General features: G+C 35.2%; 1 protein-coding gene across 1 annotated transcript in view; it reads right to left on the reverse strand.

Moving 5' to 3' along the window:
* LOC139732960 (uncharacterized) overlaps positions 1–23,858 on the reverse strand; it is a 480,027-nt gene that overhangs the window by 431,561 nt on the left and 24,608 nt on the right. Inside the window, exon 6 of the mRNA XM_071643795.1 lies at positions 20,052–21,601. Within this exon, the coding sequence (XP_071499896.1) occupies positions 20,052–21,601 (1,550 nt within the window). The remainder of the gene's footprint in view (positions 1–20,051; positions 21,602–23,858) is intronic.

Consider the following 23,858-nt stretch of genomic DNA (forward strand, 5'->3'; position numbering starts at 1 on the left):
TCCTTTCAAAAGTTATTAGAGTTGAAAGTGAAGAGTGTGGACAAGGTTTTTCAGAAATGAAAAATGGATTCTAAAGACACACTTAATCACACTATTCTACCAAAAAATGTTCGAGATAAACCGCTAAAAAACACATTTTCCTGCCCGTTTTATGATACCAAATTTTAGCATAATGTAAAAGATAATATGAAAAAGTTCGGCTAGGTTGACCCATTTCACTTATGTTCAGTCCTCACGCAAAATCAGTGAGTGCGACTTTATGTTCGTTTGAGGTGCACGGTCACATATAGTCTCGATTCAGACGCACAGGCTGATTATTAAAGCCCAGAATGCATTGATTAAAGACTACATTTTTCATGACTAAGCTACTCATTTGGAATTGCTATCATAGTTTGATACACTTATATATGTCTAACAAACAAAATGGCACCACAAAGGTTTTGTCCCTTTTGGTGGTACCAATATCTGACCTGGCCCATGGACTAATGGGAGAGAGGCTCAGTGCCAGTGGTGCTTGTAGTAGTCTTGGCGCAGACTCCTCTACGACCAACAAGAGTTTGTGCCCGCAAACAAATACAATTGTAGTACATTTGTCATCATCAGGCGCGTTCATTTCAGTTCAATTCAATTTAATTCATTTGTTCTTCAACGTGATATAAATGAAATCTTTAACGAATATAAACTACATAAAGGAAAAGGAACTTAATTATTCATGTTATTAATTACATGCATGTATACAATGTATTGAAGAACGTAAGGGTTCACTAGAATACAATAGCTTGATGTGTACTCCTCAGAGTGTAACATTCCAAAAGAAAATAAACAAGACACTACGACAAGATGCCTACTTCAGATAGGAAGGGCAACTGGAGAAAGGACGAGAGAGAAAACAAAATTCAAAATTGCTATTTTGCACAAAGAACTAAGGATTGAAAACAATTACTACACAACGCAGCACACCGCATAGACACACGAGCACGGACAATACTACGACAAGATGCCTACTTCAGGAGAAGGGGATGCAGACATACATGAGTTATAGGTTCAATACATTAAAAACAAGATCAAGAGCAAGAGAAAAAATCAACAATGAAAAGAAAAATTACGATTTTTCATATGGTATTTTTTACTTTGTTTGTAAGATTTATTTCCTTCAACATTGTCATATATGAATCAATATGAATCAATATGATTTTTAGCAAAATCTATGAAGATATCATATTACAATGTACATAACGTAAAGGGAAAAATAAATATGTACATTAATTTTCGTACCAAAATATATTGCATTATCAAATGTGCGGATAATTATCTTCGAAATGATGGATTTTTTTTTTCTATACGTTCTTCATTATACCGTATATGTCCACAAAAACAAAATACAACGGGACCCTCCGCAATGATAGCTTGAAAGATGGCGTATCAATCAAAATACAATTTCAGGATACGAAATTATAACTCACTGCCCACATCTTACAGAAAACCCCATTCTATTTGCTTCAGTGGTCAAAGAGAAATGAGGAATTTTGTAGAGCATGTCAGGAATCTCTTCCCTCAAAGTTTTGTCTATTGTGTTCACACACAAGAGCATCAAAATGCTAAACTTTGATGAATCAGACTCATGGCATGCTGTACAACAATCCACATTTCTCTGTGACCACATAACCAAATTGAATGGGATTTTCTGCAAGATAGAGCTAAGATGTTATATTTTAAGACCCTGAAGTAGCATTTAGACAATCGCATTCAGTGATATCAATGCGAAAATCTGATTGTAGTTTTTTTGGGACATAATGTATAAAAACCAAAAATAATAGAGCTAGGCAAATATGAAGACAAGGTTAAGTTGGAAGTTTCATGTTAGATCATGGCGGCATCCATGTCTTGGTAGGGGGAGGCGGAATTTTCAAATTTTCAGCATCATCTTGAAATATTTGATTATGACAATAACATGTACACTTTCACAAATAATGTGTAGCATCCCTTGGGTAATAGAATCCCACTTTGTTTGAAGGGGAACCAATTCGAAAGGCCTCAACATAAGGGACTGTTTGAACAAAATACATGTCATGAAGACAAGGTTAAGTTGGAAGTTTCATGTTAGATCATGGCAGCATCCATATCCTGGTAGGGGAGGCGGAATTTTCATATTTTCAGCATCTTCTTGAAAAATTTGATTATGACAATAACATGTACATTTTCACCAAATGTGAAGCATCCCTTGGGTAATAGAATCCCACTTTGTTTGAAGGGGAACCAGTTCGAAAGGCCTCAACATAAGGTACTGTTTGAACAAAATACATGCAAATCTTCTTCAGAACCATAAGTAACAGAGCTTATGCAATGCTATATCAGAAAGTGAATGTATGAATGTATTTTTGTTAATTTGATATGACGGGTGAGGAGAGGCCGAAGGGGGGGGGGAGGAGGCGTATTGTTCATATTTGTAACATCTTCTAGAAAAAATTCTTAACTGTTTACTTTACATGACAGGTAGCATCCCCAGAGTATTTCAACGTCTAACATATTGTTGAAAACAACACTGTAACGGTTTTGCTGGTGTGTAAACAATCAATGACACCCTTATGGGCTTTAATTTTCACAATTTTTGCCTATAACACATTCCTGGTTGGTTTACATTCCAAGATCAAAAAGGTCCTCAATGGTTTTCACTTCGAAATCCTATATGATGACCAATGATGCAGCGTAGGAAAGTGATTTCTTGTTTTTTGTTTTATTTTTTCTGATCGGTGTATACATGATAAAATTCACAATTTCATCAGGAAATCCAAACTTCATTCCTCATGTTTCCACTTTTCTTTTTATTTTATCTCTGTTTTCTTTCATGATAATTTCCTTGTGCCTCATGTGCAAAGTTAGCCATATAATTAATGATGAATCAATAAGTATGTTTTCGAAAGTGATTTATATTGTACCATACAGAAACAACAATAAATGAATGAAATGAATAGCTCATATCGGACCCTGAAAGCATCTGCAGCTTTGCGCTCGTGACGTGCATAACTACTAAAGGTAATATGTCTGCTCCACGTAATGTGTTGTTTATTGCGAATGATTGTTCTCGAAAACATGCAACCCATAAAATATCCTGCATACAGTAATGTTCATGCTTATTGTGATGATTAAGTGTAAAAACATTTTACAATTCACTGTGAGAAGGAAAATTTGGTTTATTAAAAACTATTTTAGAGGTTTGTACATGTACTAGTAATGCTGAATAAATTCATACAAGACACTCGCAAATCACGCATCAACAACTCACTAATACTCACATACATCAAGGTATACATATAGATTAGGTACAAAACCAAATTATGAAAGGATGGCAATTTTCACTTCTTAAATGTAGGTTTCAATATGATGGAGTTTTGATGTTTTTAACACATACGTGTCATTCCATCCCCATTTCAGTGTCATTTACTCCCTCATCTCCCCATCTGTCATTCACCTCTTCATCTATAATGCCTCTTAAAAAATAAGCACACTTCATACATAATGACAAAGGTTTAAGGAAGAAGATAATGATATTCATTTATGACATTTTGAAATATAAGCATACAGAATGAATGTTAGTTGTTCTAATTTAAAACCATGGCAAATATAAAAGTGAGCGGTGAGTGAGCAGACGACTGAAAAAAAAAAAAACTGGCCCATAAACGTATCCAAAACCACAGGTGAGGCTCCATACGCGCGAGACACATTTCAGAAGCCTAGGCATCGAGTTACACTTTAAGACCGAGTTACACTTTAAAGGTAGGGGATACCTTTTACAGACCTCCCAAAATGCAGCAAAACATTAAATATGAACCTCAGGGGACTTGCTTAGGCCACTGCTTAGAAATTTGGAAGTCAACAGTTATCTAAAATTTGAATAATGCACAAAACTCAACTACTCAGTAGTTCTGTGTGTCAGCCACACTTAAGCCTTTTTGTTGCATTCTTCTGTATTTGTGATCTATAAACACAAATCTAAAAGTACAAGAGCTGATGTAATAACATATAGAGTGTATGGTAAGAATGTATATAGAAATGTTTGTAAGTGTTGATGAACTTTCTTCACAAAATATACATGATGGACACACATGCAGTACATGGGTCTGCAAAGGTAGCCTAGTAATGTACTGGAATTTACGGTGAGCCCCGAAAACAATTCAATTCAAAATCTAACCGTCAAAAAAAATGTACTAAATGTGACCCTGCACCTCAAAACAAACAAAAAGTCGCCAGACATGAATTTTTAGTTAAGACCATATTCTGAAAGAGCAGACTTTAAGCTTTAAAATCATGTATAACTCAAATCAAATGGACTCTCCTAACCTATCTAAATATTGGAAAGAAAGCACAAACTCAGGAAAAGTGTGAACTGAGAAAAGAGGCTTTGAAGTACAGTGTCTATTCAAGCGCTTAATCTTTACCAAACCGTGCTGGCTGTGCGATGAATGGGACAAAAAACAGGAAGTAAACCACCAGAGTAACAACAATGAAGGGATCATTAGATTAAACTGAAATTAAGCATGCCTCATTAACATATTCTGTCTATAATTAATGCCAACTTTCAAAGCAGTAGCACTATCTTTTTAAAAGTTATTAGAGTTGAAAGTGAAGAGTGTGGACAAGGTTTTTCAGAAATGTAAAAAGGAATTCTAAAGACACACCTAATCACACTATTCTACCAAAAATGTTCGAGATAAACTGCTAAAACAGCACACTTTCCTGCCAGTTTTATGATCCAAAATTGTAGCATAATGTAAAAGAAGACCCGCTCTTTCAGAAAATATGAAAAAGTCAAGTTCGGCTAGGTTGACCCGTTTCACTTATTTTCAGTCCTCACGCAAAATCAGTGTGTGCGACTTTATGTTCGTTTTGAGGTGCACGGTCACAAATGTTACCTTCCACTTTCAATACTTTATGGGAGTTTCTAAAATGATATTCTCTTCAACATACCACTGTATTTATACAACTCTTCATTTAAGGCGTGCAAATGGGATTCCCTACCTTTAAGACCGTAACACTCGTGTACCTTGCGTCGGTCTCGTGAGCTTTATTTACGTAGTGTCGGTTCCGTGAGCCTTTTAAGCGTAGTGTCGGTCTCTTGGGCTTGTTGGCTTAGTATCGGTCTCGTGAGCCTTTTGTGCGTAGTGTCAAACTCATGGGCTGTACAACTCGTGGGCTTATTTTACTTGATGTAGAACTTGTGGGCTTCATTGACTAAGCATTGCACTCGTGGTCTGTACAACTAGTGGGCTTTATGACTTAGTGAGTTGTGTGACTCGTGGGTGACGATCTCATGGCGTGCATCCTTGTCGACAGATAAAAAATGGGGTCATCCCAGTAGACCGACACCCACGAGTCATACAGTCCACGAGTTCGACATTAAAACAGGTCCATGAATCATACCGCTCACGAGTCATACAGTCCATGAGTTCGACAAGTTTATGCAAATAAAGCCCATGAGACCGACACTAAGTGAAAACAGCCCACGAGTTTTACAGATATATACGGCGCGTAATGTGTCGGTCTCGTGGGCCTTGTTGGCTTAGTGTCGAACTGATGGGCTGTATGGCTCGTGAGCTGTATAACTCATGGGCAATATGACCTGTGAGCTGTATAACCGGGGGGACAAAAGCTAAAAACAGAGGTCGAGTTGCACTCTCTCTACAAACTAAGTAGACCATGCTTATTTTCAAGTTTTTATTGTAACAAACAACATTCCACTGGTCTACCTCAAAAAAAAATTTGTTGCGAAAGCCTCCAAATCCAAGATGGCGTCCAAGATGGCTGCCATATTTAATGAATCTGTTATTTAAATGATAGAATTCGATAGAAACATCAGATTTCAACAAATGTGATAGAATATGAAAGAGAATAAAATTGTCTACAAGTTGATACCATTTTTGTGGGTTATTGTGATAACTGGATTAAGATTTTAAGGAAAAAACACTCATTTTTTGAAATTTTTCTGAAAAAAAGGAAAATCATGAAAATTCTTGATTCAGCATAAATCAAAGAAAGACTGAAGAATTATTTTGAAACGTTTCAAGAATTTTGTTTGACATATAATTAATATTTGGAGAAAATTAGGGGTCAGTACCATTTTCGGTTCAGGAGTTATAATGTCTCAAACTTGAAAACTCACTACGTAAAAATGGCCACTCTAGTTGTGACCAAGACCTTGTTGGTCATAAAAAAAGTCTGTGCGCGCCAAGACTACTACACGTACCACTGGCACTGGCGCTTGTAGCAGTGCCAGTGGCGCGTGTAGTAGTCTTGGCAATTGCAGACTTCTTCTTTGATAAACAAGGGTTTGTGCCTGCAAACTAACTTTTCATGCAGATGAGATGAAGCCAAAAAAAAAAAATCAAATAGAGGTAGTAGCTTGAAACTTGACACCAATCTTGTTATAGATAGTTTAAGACAGAATTTAGATCAACCGCTCAAAAAAAAAATCAAGATAACAGCCATCAAAGTTGACATAGTGTATTGCGCCGAATTAAATGAGTATGATATCATGAGTATGATAATGCTGTCAATGATGTGTATTCAAGCAATCCGAACGTTTTATCTATTGTGCATTTTAACTGTCGAAGTATTAAGAAAAGTTTTGACAATTTGACCACTGTTCTTGCCAGTATATCGAATTCTTTCTCTTTTATAGCATTAACAGAGACATGGCTGTGCAATCATGAATCAATTACTATACCTGGCTACACATTTATTGGATCAGGTAGGAAAAACAAGCGAGGAGGAGGAGTTGCATATCTGATACAAAATAGTACTCGATATAAGAGACGGGAGGACCTGGACATTTTTAATGATCATATTGAAACAATTGTGGCCGAAATACAGTGCAATCATAACTTAAATGCAATTCTTGCCATAGTTTATAGACCTCCAGGACAAAGTGTCATTGAATTTATGTATTTATTGGAGGCATTTCTTGCCAAGGTGACACGTGAAAGAAAAATATGTTACTTAATCGGGGATTTTAATGTCGATCTACTGAGTTCCTCTTCTAACTCACATCGAAATCATTTCTTAGATTTTTTAGCTACTTTTTCATTTCTTCCGCTGATATTAAAACCAACTAGAATTACCGCAAATACTGCAACATTGATTGATAATATATTTACAAATGACGCAAAAAATGTAATGAAAATGGGTATTATTATGGCTGATGTGAGTGATCATTTTGGTATATTTACAATCATTGATCATCACAACTGTCCAAGTTTGAATGTAAACCCTAAAGTATATAAGAGAATAATAACTGATGAAAATAAATTTCAATTTCAATCAAGGCTTATTGATATGAATTGGCAAACAGTGTATGCTAAAAATGATGTGAATGGTATGTATGACTTATTTATGCAGCAATTTCTTAATGTATATAATCAGTGTTTTCCATTGAAAGAGAAAAAACCCCCTAGAAGTAATATGAATCCGTGGTTTACTGATGACATAAAGAAATTATGTAGGAAGAAAAATATGTTGTACAGAAAATACATAAAAAGTCCAACTCAGTATAGAAGATCAGTTTATGTTGAATATAGAAATATGGTCAACAGTGCAATTCGTTTCCGTAAAAAAGAGTATTATAGTAATATGTTTGAGAATGTACGTAATGATATGAAAGGTACATGGCGATTAATAAATACTGTATTGAATAGAACTAGGACGGATGTGCAAAACCTGGAAATTAAACATGATGGTGAAGTTATATCTGACCCTCAAACTGTTGTTAATACATTTAATATATTTTTTAGTAATATAGGGTCCAAACTTGCACACAGCCTACCTGAACCTGACACAAATCCTATGCATTTCTTGCCACATTTATCATTCTCGCATTCTTTTTTCTTGAAGCCTATCCATATATACGAAATAGTTAAGATTGTGCGGGAATTGAAAACTAATAAGAGTCCTGGTTTTGATGACATCGATTCTTTGGTTGTAAAGAAGTCAATACATTATTTTGTAACACCATTGTGTCATATATTTAATTTTTCTATAGAAAAGGGTGTATTTCCAGATAATCTAAAAGTAGCTAAAGTTATACCAATATATAAAAAAGGAGAGAAGAGTATTTGTGACCCTGCACCTCAAAACAAACAAAAAGTCGCCAGACATGAATTTTTAGTTAAGACCATATTCTGAAAGAGGAGACTTTAAGCTTTAAAATGATGTATAACTCAAATCAAATGGACTCTCCTAACCTATCTAAATATTGGAAAGAAAGCACAAACTCAGGAAAAGTGTGAACTGAGAAAAGAGGCTCTGAAGTACAGTGTGTATTCAAGCGCTTAATCTTTACCAAACCATCCTGGCTGTGCGATGAATGGGACAAAAAACAGGAAGTAAACCGCCAGAGTAACAACAATGAAGGGATTATCAGATTAAACCGAAATTAATCATGCCTCATTAACACATTCTGTCCGTAATTAATGCCAACTTCCAAAGCAGTAGCATCATCCTTTCAAAAGTTATTAGAGTTGAAAGTGAAGAGTGTGGACAAGGTTTTTTTAGAAATGAAAAATGGATTCTAAAGACACACCTAATCACACTATTCTACCAAAAATGTTCGAGATAAACTGCTAAAAAAACACACTTTCCTGCCCGTTTTATGATACCAAATTTTAGCATAATTTAAAAGAAGATTCGCTCTTTCAGAAAATATTAAAAAGTCAAGTTCGGCTAGGTTGACCCATTTCACTTATTGTCAGTCCTCACGCAAAATCAGTGTGTGCGACTTTATGTTCGTTTTGAGGTGCACGGTCACATTTTATCAAATTATAGACCAATTTCTATCCTCTCTGTTTTTTCTAAAATATTTGAGAAACTTGTTCATACACGTCTTATGTCTTATCTTTCCCAAAATAATATATTATTCAACAAACAATTTCGATTTTGACAAAAATACTCCACTTATATGGCATTATTAGACTTTATTGATAAAATAACAACTTTAATTGAGAACAAAAATCTGTTAGTAGGACTTTTCTTTGATTTGTCGAAGGCTTTTGATTGCATTGACCACACCATATTGTTGAGTAAACTGCAGTTTTATGGTATAAGAGGTACAGCCTTCAATTGGCTAAAGAGTTATCTTTTAAATCGTGAGCAGTATGTAACATATAATGGTTTTTCTTCTCCCCGTGTGAATGTAGATATTGGTGTACCTCAGCGGTCGGTTTTAGGTCCATTACTTTTTATTCTTTATATAAATGACTTACAGTATGCTAGCAAATATTTGGAGTTGATCTCATATGCAGATGATACTAGTTTTTTTTTTATTTCATGTAAAGATACACAAAGTATCAGTGCAATCTTAAATTGTGAATTAGAGAAAGTTAATCAGTGGTTCATAGCCAATAAATTGAAATTAAATGCAGACAAAACATCATGCATGATATCTAGACCAAGAAATAAAGTAGTAAATACTGATGATTTTGATGTTAAGATTGCTGATTTTATAATTCCAGTTGTTTGTTCTACCAAATTTCTTGGAGTTATCATGATGATCATTTAACATGGAGATATCATGTCAATGAAGTATGCTGTAAAGTCTCCAGAGCAATAGGTGCAATCAATAGTATACGTGCAATCATGCCCTCTGAAATTCTTTTAAAGTTATATCACACTTTGATTATGCCTCATTTATCTTACTGTAATATAGTTTGGGGAAATTGTGCAAAGTATCTTTTAAAGCGTATTTTTGTCTTACAAAAGCGTGCAATCCGTATGATAAGTAATAGGCCATTTTTAAATCATACAGGTCTTTTATTCAAAGAACATAAATTATTGACGATTTTTGATATGAATAAATTCTTTCTCGCTGTCTTCATGTTCTCATATATGAATAACATTTTGCCAAGGTTTCTTGATACTTCTTTTATTCAAAACAAGAATAAATATATTACTAGACAGGTTGATAGATTGTATATCCCAAATTTTAAGTACTGTATTTCAAGATACACTTTCAAATATATGGGACCTGTTTTATGGAATGATTTACCAAATGCAATAAAGTTGTCTAATAGACTTTCAATATTTAAAAGAAGTTATAAATTCTTTCTTGTTCATAAAGATATTAGATAAATTTCAAGTTTTATTCATTGTATAAGCACCACACTTTGATGACTCCTGCCTTCTTATATGTATAGTGTTCTCTCTGTTGTATAGTTTACTGTTGTTATTGCATTAATGTAATCTATTTTAGCTGTAATATTTGGGATCAGCCGTAGAAAGACCAATGGTCTTTGTTGATCCCCCACAAACTGAAATGATTGCTTTATGTTGTGTTTGTCTGTTGTGTAATTGTAATAGGTTCAACATTTCCTCTTTTGTTCCAATGTTATACTGTGTATGTATCGTTCCTAGTATCCTTTGTATTAATGCTTTTTATCAGGATGTGGAAATAAATGAAATGAAATGAAAAAAAAGTATTATTTCGATTTTGATACAATTTTGTCTGTTGCGCTATCTTAAACCGTCTTAGGTTTTTATGGACACATTTTTTAAACCAGTGATATTGTACTCTCCGAAAAACAAAAAACAAATCGAGTGGAAGTTTTTACTTTCGATGTGAGGAATGAATAACAGAAAACGGTGAATTTAGAGTGAAATTGGAGTGACTTTTGATTGAAAATGTTCATTTTCACTCATTTTAGAGTGACCTTAGGCAGGGCCCCACACTAAATTTTATTTTTGGTGGCCCAAAGGCAAATATCCGACCTTTTTCGGTGGCCCGATCAGGCCACTAAATTCTTCATTTCTGACATTTTGGTGGCCCGACGTGCGTTTTTGGTGGCCCTGGGCCACCGGATCACCGTTAGTGTCGAGCCCTGCCTTAGGAATCACTCGTCACTCTTCGAGTGATCCCCGAGGTCACTCTAAAATGAATGAAAATGAACATTTTCACTCTCGAGAGATCCTTATATCTAATATGGGAAAACATCTACCAATGGCATAAGTTCAGATCAATTGTGACACTATAGCCCTCATGAAATCAGCCTAAAAACAATGTAAGAAAAATCTGATAACAGTAAATACAGTTTCAGCATGCTTATTTGTAAATGTGAATCTAAAGCACGAATAATCAATTTGGACAATTTTATTCCAACAATATACTGAAAAGTAATTTCGCACAACACATTTAAGAGCAAAGTTGAGAAATTGCCGCTATGTCGGATTTTTGTTTTGTTTTGTTTTTGTTTGTTTTTTTTTGGGGGGGGGTTCGGATCAGAAGGGCTTTCAAGGACATCTGTGGATCAGACATTATTACACATAATACCATCATCATTCACGTTTCTACAACAGCAGAGTGGCATACAAGTAAAAAAGCATATCTTTGATACAGAAGCATTTCTTTTTTATCAAAGATTGGGCCTTACCCAAACACTGGAATGAGCTCCACCCCCCCCAAAAAAAAGACCCTCAATATGTTTTACACTAGTACAATATCGTTCGGATGTATAGAAACATGTAGTAGACAGCAATGTAAGAAGATTAAAAATATATATCAAATTATAAGTTATAAGTTGAGATTTAACTTTCACGCAACACACTAAAGGTATTGTTAACCATTGGGAGAGATATCACATTCGATTTATATGTGCAGGTTAGTTGTATCACAAAACATTCTACCATGTAAAAAAATTATAATAAAGCCTAAAACATACGGAGATAATACCATTTCTTTTCAAGAAACCATAACCATGAAAAATGTTAACAATTTAGTGTATAGAAAAAAACATTCTTATCTGACCTATTTAGTATATCTAACAATATTTAACATTAATTATACTGATTCAAGTTTGTACATTAGTTGTTCTATCCCTAACTCACAGTTTAGAACTAAATTGAGGAATTAAATAAAGCTGTGTTTTTATTCAAATTTATTTATTTATTTTTCCGTCGAGATGTTTTCATTGCAACTGATTGACAAATTGCCCTACATCGACGTAAATAAGCACCGATTATGTACGCCCATGATTTTTTTATCATGGCTACTACTAAAACACTGATCAATTCAGTGCTTATTTACGTCGATGTAGGGCAATTTGTCAATCAGTTGCAAAGCTGTGTTTTTGTTTTACGTGCACTAATGGTAAATAATGCCTTGAACGACAACCTCGATTAATAACCGCCATCTTGAATTTTGTGTGGATACTATTTTTATCGCTAAATATTACACATTGGCAAAATTTGTGCCAAATTCCAAGCTCCTATCTCTTTTTGGAAAATACTTTCTGTTCAATCTTATCTGCCTCAGAACAATCTACTATGATGAAATGCTACAGTAATAGCGACCAGCGTCACCTACCACTTGGCATGAAAAGTTAGTTTGCAGGTACTTGCAAGTCACTAGACCATAACAATAATACATGTGACCATGTAAACACATTGTATGCAACATTTATAATGCATGAATATATTTTTTTTCAAGTTTTAGATGTTAACTTGTTAACAGTGTATGATATTGCCTATAATTCCAGAAATATGAATTATGTCTCAATCTCAGTAAATCTCAATCTCTATCGCAGGTTTCAAAAGAATTCTTCAGTTCTTCTTTGATAAATATTAAATCATGCATTTTTACATTCCTTCCTTTTTTCAAAACAATATAAAAATATGTATCCCCCCAAAAAAGAGAGAAGCAAACAACCCCCCCCCCCCATGTATCACAATACACACCTAAAGTTTTGCTCTCCTTCATATGACATCAAATTTGTTGCAATCCAATGTCTCTATCAAATTTTATGTTTGAAATGTTAAATTCAATAAAAATGGCTGCCCTATTGGACCGCATCTGTACTTTGGAGGTTTTTGCAACAAATCTACTGAGGTGTACTTACGGAACATTGCTTAGTATACTTAATATTATGTATGGTCTTGTTTATAGAGAGAGTGGAACTCGAAAAGTAAGCACGATCTTGGATTTGACCCTCTGTGACGTCTTTGGGAACAGATGCCTGCAAATATATATTATGTAAAATTGGATTTCAAGTTTTAGACATTATAACTCCTGAACCAAATACAATACTAACCCCTAATTTTCTCCAAATATTGATTATATTATGGGAAAGATGTTAATTTCTGCATGGTTTTCATAAACATTTTTTTTTACTTTTTAGAGAAATATTCATGGTGCATTCTGAAAAATGTCTCCATAAAAACCTAAGATGGTTTGAAATACCATTAAAATGTTCAGAATATTATAAAAAACATATAAATAGACAGCAAAACAGACAAAATTGTATCAAAATCGAAATGATACATTTACTTTGGCGCAATACACTATGTCAGCTTTGATGGCCTGCAATTTTGAATTTTTTAAGTGATTGATCCAAATTTTGTTTTAAACTTTCTATAGCAAGGTTAGTGTTTCAAGCTTCTACCTCTATTTGACAGATATTTTTTGCTTCATCTCATCTGCTTCAGAACAATCTGCTTTGAAATAATAGCAATCAGCGTCACCTGAGCTACCACTTGGTATGAAAAGTTAGTTTGCATGTACAAACCCTTGTTTGTCAAAGAAAAAGTCTGCGTTTGCCAAGACTACTACACGCACCACTGGCACTGCTACAAGCGCCAGTGCCAGTGGTGCGTGTAGTAGTCTTGGCGCGCGTAGGCTTTTTTACGACCAACAAGGTCTTGTTACAACTATAGTGGCCATTTTTACAGAGTGAGTTTTCAAGTTTGAGACATTATAACTCCTGAACCGAAAATGGTAATGACCCTTAATTTTCTCCAAATACTAACTATATGTCAAACAAAATTCTTAAAACGTTTCAAGATAATCCTTTAGTCTTTCTTTGATTTATGCTGAATCAAGCATTTTCATGATTTTCCTTTTTCCGAAAAATATCAAGAAATGAGTGTTTTTTTCCTTAAAATCTCAATCCATTTATCACAATAACCCACAAAAATGGTATCAACCTGTAGAAAATTGTATTCTCTTTCACATGACATCAAATTTGTTGAAGTCTGATGTTTCAATCAAATTCTATCTTTCAAATAACAAATTCAGTAAATATGGCGGCCATCTTGGACGCCATCTTGGATTTGGAGGCTTTCGTAACAAATTTTTTGAGGTAGACCAGTGGAATAATGTTTGTTACAATAAAAACTTGAAAATAAGCATGGTCTACTTAGTTTGTAGAGAGAGTGCAACTCGCTCGTTAAGTAAGCGACTTTTTGGGGTTTGGCCCTCCGGTTAGTATGACTCTTGGGTGTCAGTCTCGTGACGTGCACCCACAAAAATTGTTGCTTGTCGGTTAGGTAACTTTATTTCATTTTCATTTTCATTTTATTTCAACACGGTAATAAAAAGGAAACTTGCTCAGCCATCGGCTGTTATCCTGCAAGTCCGTGCATGTATACAATATAACAGAATGAAAACAGAGATTCAGTAACAGCATATAACAATGATTGAAATAAGAACAAAAAAGAGAGAAAAAAATCACAAAGAAAGAGAAAAGTATATCTACATATAACAGCACATGAAAAAATACAGACATTGACAAATATTGACATAAAACAAATGTCAATATTAGTCATCGTGTAACATAAAAGGAAACGTTATAATTGATATGATGTTATGATATATACAATGAAATGGATTTCAAACGTAACGTTCAAACGTAACGTAAAACGTCATAAACTTGATATCATATGGGAGATCATTCCACACTTTACATTCCCTGTATTGTAAACTCATACGTTTTAGAATTAGTTGAAAATCTACATAACTCAAATTTGAATATATTGCATCTAAAAAGAATAATTTGTATATTTAAATGAAAACAACTCACACAGACTTTAGGAGAAAACCCCATGAGCAATGTTATGCATTGTATGTAACATTCTGTGTTTTTGTCTTTTCCAATAGTAGAAATACTTAATTAATCATAAAAACATCAATTGTGTTGAATATCTTCAATTGACTTTCAGAACTTCTGAAGTACTTAAAGTCCTTCCAACTGAAACCTTTAATGCTGTAAATTTTAAGAGTGACATTTCGTGATTAATCGTGAAAAAGGCCTTGGAGACATCCAGGAATATACCAAATGTACATGAAAAAAAAGAAATCGGATGAGGTGGTGACCTTTTTTTTATAAATTACAGAAAAGCGTGGCTAATATATTTACCTCGTAATCAAAACTGAAACACTCAGCCCATTAAAAAAACGATTTAAATATATATATATATATATATATATATATATATATATCTTTTTCGGAAACATTTTTCCCCTAAATGATAGAGAAACCATTGGGGACAGTGAAATCGGCCGTTCAAGATTCAAGATTCAAATTCATTTTCACTTCAATCCAACAAAAACAACAACAACAATGAAATAATATACAATGCATATGTACAGGATATTTGTAGTAATTACAGAATGTCACAGTGATTTAACAAAGTACATTATGAAAATGAGAAGCAGATGAAAAAAATGCAATTATATCTTTGTTTACATTTAGAGCGTATAATACCAGTTAACTTTTAAGGAAGGGGTTGATAATAGAGGCTCCCACTAAGATCCAAAGCTTGAACGATATGGGATCCTCAGAAAATACACAAGACAGCAATACAAAACAAAATAAAACGAGCCGATGTCAACTGACATGAACTCAAAATAATTGGGGAGGGAAAAAGAAAGGGGAAAAAACTACAGCACGTACTGTGGACGCAAGCAAGCTGGATTCCATGATGTAAAATTAAACAAATAAAACAGGATGTTAATCACCAGAGTAACAAAAATGAAGAGATTATCAGATAAAAGTGAAATTGAGAGTGCCGTATCAACACATTCTGTTCATAATTGATGCCAACTTTCAAAGCAGTAACATTATCCTGTCAAAAGTTATTTGATTTTAAAGTGAAGAGTGTGTTCAAGGTTTTTAAGAAATGAAAAGGGGACTCTAAAAACACACCTAATCACACTATTCTTCAAAAAAAAAGTTCAAGATAGACTGCTAAAAGACACACATTTTATAATCCCAAATTATAATATAATGTAGAAGAAGACTTGCTCCTTCAGAAAATATCAAAAAGTCAAGAAGGGTTAGGTTGACCCATTTCACCTATTTTCAGTCTCCACACAAAATCAATGTGTGCAACTTTTTCTTCGATTTGTGGTACACGGTCACATATGATACGGTGTGATTTCTTTTGTAATAAAGGTAATTGATCTAAACGTGTTTTATATGAATCTCCCCAGGCGAGAATGTCGTTATTCAAATATGGAAGTATCAAAGATGAATATAATGTAAGCTGGGACGATAAAGGAAAACAAAATTTAAGCTTATTAATCATACAAATATTACTTGAAATAATTTTACATATACCCTCAATATGGAATTTCCATGAAAGCTTATTATCAAATGTTATTCCAAGAAATTTTACATGGGAAACATTTTCGAGTGGAGTACCATCTGAAACAACGTCAACAAGAATGCCTCAGTAGAATTGCTAAAAAGTATGTATTTTGTTATTTGAAGATCAAGAGATATCTTTCTTGCTTTTATCCACTAGGCGACATTTTCTTACTCTGAATTAATTGTTTTTATTGTGTTTATTGTATTTACAAGGTTAAGAGGATTATTGTGCGAAATAAGAAAAACTAGAAATGTCGCTATGGCGACTGGTATGCCTCCGCCATAATGCATGATTCTCCTAATAGGTCTAAATAGTACATGCGGACAATGTGTGACTACATTTTCACAAAATTGGCAAAATGTTAAAATGACAAGTTTGTCACAAATGTGTTGAATGCTCACCTTCCTTGACCTAGGCTTAATTGGATGAATAGGAGAGCATGTATTTGGGATTTACAGACTTTAACTTGACTTTGACCCATTCATACATTTATGCATGGAGTAATTTTCAAGGTATGGAGACAAAGTGCAATTTCTGTATTGAATACGGCGAGTAGTAAATCGTTACTATTTTCATCTGGCCTTTGACCCTAAAATTCATAAGATAATCACTGTCAGGCAGAAGATGCATAGATATGTAGTACCATACGTTTCAAGATAACTTGAGCCACTTCCGAGATATGGAGGAAAAACTTAGTTCGGCACTTTCACTTGATCTTTGATCTTTTGACCTTAGAGGCAAAAACAAAAGAAAAAAAAACTTTCCAGAGAATCTCTATTAGGTTAAACATGCATACACCTCGTGTAAAAAAAAAAAAATCCTGCTGGCATTGCATAAACATGAGGGAAATAGTGAAATTTTGAAGTGTCGCCCTTGACCTTTGACCCCATGAACCCTAAATTCTCTAGAAAATCACTGCCAGTCAGTACATGTATATAATCTTCCATGCAGAGACCTTGAACAATGTCCAAGGTACAGAGAAAAAAAGGTAAAGTTTTAACATTTTTGCTTGACCTTTTGACCTTTGGCCTCATGACCTAAACTTTCACCAGAGAATCTTAATTGGTTAATACATGTATACACTAAGTTTCAAGAAAATATCTTCAGGCATTGGAAAGATATGATGGAAATAGTGAAATTCTATGTATTTGACCTTGACCTTTTGACCTTTGACCTTGAGCATATGCACTCAAAAGTTTGTAGGCACAACTTCACCCCCTAATACATATACATGCCAAGTTTCATTAGGATACCTCAAAAGGTTTGATAGTTACCTTGTCCACAAAATTCATTACGGACGGACGGAAGGACGGACGGACGGACGGACGGACAACCCGAAAACATAATACCTCCGGCACCACTTCGTGGCGGAGGCATAATAAAAATTTGACCCATCTGCAAAGAGTACTCTGCAGAGAGAGTAAAAGAAAGAATATTATATATTTTTATATTTCATTACTATTTTTTCAAAATAACGTTGGTCATAGAGGTGTGAGTCGCATCTATTACGTATGCAGTTTATAAATTGATCACATACAGTAAACTACAGAAGAACGCGTTAATCATTGCTGTACCCACCAAAGCATGAGCTATATATGGGGACGGGCAGTGATTTGTCCAACATAAAAGTTAATCCTCTGACTAATTCGGCTTCTATTCAAAACTTCAGTTTTCCATGCATTGTTATTCATTGTGAGAACTACCGTGTTAATTGACGCACGGATGGAAGCATGCAAGCACATTTGACAAGTAAGTGATGGGCTAAATGTGATATCCGTGCAGATAAGCGTCAAGCTAACGAGAGCATGGTAGTATACGATTGGAATGGCAAAATTAGTGGGGGCGTGTAATGACATAAAAAAGTAATGACATAAACAAAAAACAACTTGGACTTAGAGGCAACACATATGCCTGCTAACAAGGTGAATTTTTCGAGCATAATTTGGGAGTCTAGAGGCAAATGTTCTTGTTTTTTTTTTCTAATAACGGGAGGATGGATTCTCTGGAAATGTTTGGTGGGCATGGTTTCTGTGAGTTACGTTCTTCCAGTAGTTGCTTGTTTCAACTTACTTGCCGTTGTACGTGTGGGACTGTGTTTCATTTAAATAAAAAAAGAGAGTCTCTGGCAAACTACGGACGTGAATGTGCCACGATTCTGGATCCCCGTCAAAGTTCGCGCAACATCGACATTTACGGCATACTAAAAGGGGGATGCTCCTCTTTTGTGGAACCCCATATTACTTGCAACTTGTGTTGTGCATTGTGTACAGTACATACACCGAAAAGGAATGTTTAACTAGCCAAACTAGCGCTTGTGTCGTCTCTTAGTACAAGTATCTATAGGCGTACGGATAACATAAGCAGGATGACGTGCAATGTGCACTATCACATAATGGTGAAATGTTCTGCAGCAAAGTATGCGCCCTAATTTAAGATTTTTTTTTTTGAGATTTGAAACTAATCTCTTTTTCGTTGTACCCTATTTCAGGATTGTTTGGGAATGATTCGGAAACTACTCGTTATAAGAATTACTGCGGGGAAAAAGGTAAAATACCCCCTATTTCAAGAATTTTCTGGGATTTTTGCCGAGAACTGAGAACCCAAAATATACAACTTTCCCGACAATTGGGAAGTTGCACGCCGTACCAATGACCACTTGAGTAGGGGGCGACCTGGGTCATGTCAGTACATTGTTTTTCCTGCCAGTGTCGACTTTGTAGAATATAATGGAATTAATACAAAACGTAAGCGTTTGTGCAATATTACGCTGTACTAATGTAATCAAACTCACATAAACTGTACGTAAAGGGACCTAGTAACAGGCATTCCATTAACCTGTTTCTGATGACGAAAAACATTATACAGATCTATTGTACAATGAACTTTAAGAATATTGATGGTTGATAACGGTGAACCCCTCCCCGTTAGCAGGAGCACCACTTTCAAAACAGAGCTTGCATTTCCCACATTTCCCAGAAATTTTAGTAGCAAAAAAAAAAAAAAATGTTTCATTTCACTCGCCAAATGTGTGAGCATAACATCAAGAGGGCTAAGCACTGACCTGAATAGGTCCAAATTCCGCTCACCATGACCCTCAAACTGATAACCCCATATTCTTGAAGTTTAGTGGAATTATTTCACATATGCTTGGTCATTGACGACTTTGAGTGACAGAAGGAACGGAAATGTTAGGCATGGACGAATTTGAATGACTATTGACGAATACCGGGATCGATCTGATTTTAGTCGAGTGTAAAGCATACTCTTTCCTTATCTCCTCTTGAAATGTAGATATTTTCACACGTAAGAAAAAACCAGCATAAAAACTCTTGTCAATCTTTTTATTAATCCTCCTTATAAATCGTATACGCGATAGCAATGAAAACAACACATTGGATGACATCTTTGTATACAACCACATTTCTCTTAGCCTTGCGACTGCACAATGAGGGAAAATTATTAGTATCTTGACGAAATGATCTACAACTCGATAATTAAGTGTAATTTTCAGTTTGTTCATTAGAAAACACTAATGAAGAGTTGACGATGTGCACCTGATCAACAGTAAAAGACATGCCGACACAATCAGAATTACATTACCCTTTTAAAACTATTTGTGGCTATTGGAATCAAGTTGTATCACTCACCACTTCGTCACAGTGCACCATGAACGCAACTCCTAACTTTGTATGCTCTGACGAGTTAGGTGATAAAGTGTATTCTTGCCATCGTTCTCCCACTGCTTTGGTCACCTCCTTAGTATGACATTCAAACGCAACGTCAATGCATATATCCTGGTTACCTTTCTCTATCAAGCCGTGAATAATATCAAGGCCAAGTTTGTTTTCTAACGCTGAGGCGAAGTAGAGTAGGTTACAGAACTCCTGAGATCGAGGAAGAAGTTTATACTTCAAATAGTCATACTTTGGACGATCATTGGAGAATAGATTCTTGATGTATACCCCTGCAGTATATTCCTGGAACAATTTGTGTGGAAACGACACCTTTGACTCAACAAAAGATGAAGTGTTGATATTTTGACGACGCTCCCTACCGATGACTTTTTCTTCTATTGTTAAAACTCCGACCATTAAACATGTTTTCATGGCATTCTCACACTCTGTGAATTGTTCTTCGGGAAATGAAAAAGCTCTGTCCAATAAACCGTTGAATGCTATCTCACTTATGTCTTGAATCGCCCTTTCAGCTTCCCTTACCTTTTCAACAATGTCCGGCTTTTTCAAATGTTCACCCGATTTTGATGCGTAGTGTTCTTTCAGAAAGGAGATCATTGCTCCAAAAATCTCCGAGAAGGTTTGCATTTTCATTATTTTTTTTCGCTTGTCTTTTTTGAGTTCCTCCCACATGAGGCAAAGCATTGCGCAGTAAATTGGAAACGGTGCCATGTTCGACCGGATGACATCACTTTCCTCGATAAAGCCGATCAAATTTTCAGCAAGAGCGTCCTTCTTTCTAATTGAGAAGTACCTCCTAATATATGTTGATACGTTGTCCTTTTTAAATCCTTCGACGATAATAAAGGTGTAAGCGTCAGCAAGACTCTTGGTAAGTGTGAACTCATCTGTCCTCCATGGCCTTGAGGTCACAATTACCTTGCATGACTCATATTTTTCCGATAGAAGAATGCGAATGACGTCACTGCTGCTTCCGTTTTCTAGGTTCCACTTGAATTCGTCAAACCCATCAAACAAAAGAAGAACGTTATGAAGATTTTTTGAAATGTAGTCGTCTATAAGGTCTGGTGTTGCTTCATTTGAATCAAAGAGATATCTTTCCACAATACTACCAATACTTTTGTTGACATCAATAACATCTCGAAGAGGAACTAGAATCACCATATCCAAATCCTGGAGAATTCTTCCCTGGCACCAGTCCCAGGCAATTTTAGCACAAAGCGTTGTCTTGCCAACACCTCCGTCTCCCTTTATTAGAAGGCGCTTTGAAAGGTTTGTATTGTCCTTGTTGGTCAAAAGGTCCTCGTACGATAATGGTGTTTTCTGATTGCTACTTAGGTCGATCAGACTCAAATTGGTATAAATTTCATCCAGGTTTACACGTTCTATAAAGTTGAGTGGATCAATAGTAACCTTGCGTCGCGTCTTACGGTAATACGCCTTCAGCTCCCGTTTGCATTGTTTTACTTGTTTCTTTGTTAACGCCGAATGTGAATGTGATCCTTGAATGCAAAGGAAAAGGACAGACAAAAGTACGTCATTTCCAAGAGAGTAGTTTCATCCACTATATGCTCTCATTACTTATACTGACAAGACGACCATTTCATGATTTTGTATAAAATACAAAATAAATGCTGTTAAAGCGTCATTGAATATCAAATGTTCTGCAAATATTTGAATTGAGTCAGTTACCGCTTCGCGAAAACCCAAAATGTTACAACATTTGATTTCACATTCATTATCGCGAATTCAGAGGGATGTTGGAAAGAAAAGCTGAGTTGAATGGAAGGCAAGGTCAAAATATTATTTTCATTAAAAAAAATATATTTAGTATTTTCTATTTGATGACACTCAGAAAATATAATATTCGTTATTTACAAGCTTCTGGTCGTTTTCAACGTCAAGCTAGATCCAAGCAAATATATTGTACCGATATTTTCATAAAAGATGTCAATGACTTAGCATGACACGAAAGAACAGAAAGGGGGAAAAACCTATCATTATCAACCCCCTCTTTCCGAAGATTCGGAAGTCCTCGTTACATACTTCAATGATTGATAATATTGATGGTAACAACTTTTTGTGTGACTTTAGGGATACTTTGTTAATAAGGTGGTTTGATCTGTAAAAATATACAAGGTGTTTCAAGAAACAGTTTCCAATTTTTATTGTAAATAATTCGAAAACTATATATCGGATATCAGATAACACTGTTATTGATATGACTGTAAGCTGAATAGTGCATAATTTTGTTTAAGGTAGTTTAAATATGAAAAAAAAAAATATATCAGTTAAATTCATAAAATCCATGATTAACTTAAGTTATGTTCCAGATTTTGTTTTCAGTCTTCTGTACAAAACTTTCACTTTGCACAGGGGTCAATGGGTGTGTTTGAGAGTGGTCCTGAACAATGGCCAGGGTTTGAATGCTTCATTATTTATTCATGAGAAATTCCACTATCACAACTAGTCTTTATTCAGCCTCTGCCAGTATCTGTGTAAAGTCAAACGCCTGCCGATACCGTCGTTGAGTCGCGACAGTGCCCTCCCTTCTTTTGAAAAACGAATTATAATGAATGTCTTATGTTCTGTCGTAAACATGGTGACAGGAAGCAAAGAAAATTGATTAGAGTATACAATTGTGTATGTGGAGCCTTAAATAAAGAAATCGCGCCAAAGAAAATGCTGCTGAACTCTTCACCAAAAGTGATCTCTTTTTTTCGAAAGTGCGACAAATTTGTCAGACTATTAGAGCACAATTGTAATCAATTGAAGAATTTTAGATCATCTATGCTTATTTGTATCCCAAATCCAGTGATACGTGAAGAATACCAGCTGGAATGAAATGTGGTGTTTGCGAGTAAATGGCAACACGTGCTTACTTTTTCCATGTGCATGCATTTTACCCTTTGCAGTACATGAATTCAGACTAGCAGCGCCCATGGCAAGCCTCGTGAATTATGTAAGGGGTTCCGTATGTTTGTTTGTTTGTTTGTTTGTTTGTTTGTTTGTTTTGTTTGTTTTTTTGTTTGTTTGTATGTTTGTTTGTTCGTTTGTTTGTTTGTTTGTTTGTTTGTGTACAAGATAACAAGAGAACGGGTAAACGGATTTGCACGAAATGTTCAGGGAATGTTTGGATAATGACAGGAAAGAATCGATTAGATTTTGGTGATAATCGGTTGACCCTTGCAAATTCTGTGTGACCTTGAAGTTTTGACCCCATGGTATAGTGACCACTCCGAAAATTTCCCGTTTCTCACTTTGCGATTTTCCGCTACCATACGAAAACATAAACTCCCAAACGATCCGACTTCGCTGCTCAAATGTTCGTAAGAATTCCGAAATTTACGTTTAGGCCTATTTGAGGGACTATGTCCTTCTAGATTTATGAAAGTTCGTTCTCCGTTATCACAAACTGGCCCGTATTTTGATGATTTTTCAAATTAACATTGATTGTTTTTTTCGTTGGAGGAGCATTTGCTCGGTCGCAGTCACACTGCACGATATGCGTGCTCAATGTCAATGCGTGTGCAAGGCCGCTGAAAATGCATCGCGCTCTACACTGTTGGTGCAAAATTGCATCGGGGACGTTGCGGCGCTCGTTGGTGGCCGAATACTGGTGCAGTAGACATTTGCATTCAACCCTTGCATTGAATAATTCCCGTAGACACTAATCATAGGGGTAATTGCTTAGGGGGTACGTAAATTTTGTTTTTCTTTTGCGCTTTTGTGGATACAATCGTACCATCAAAGATCGTA

The sequence above is a fragment of the Diadema antillarum genome, unplaced genomic scaffold, assembly GCF_040938485.1.
Source record: "Diadema antillarum isolate AM-2024a unplaced genomic scaffold, OU_Dant_1.0 seq00000457_RagTag, whole genome shotgun sequence".
Taxonomy (NCBI): Eukaryota; Metazoa; Echinodermata; class Echinoidea; order Diadematoida; family Diadematidae; genus Diadema; species Diadema antillarum.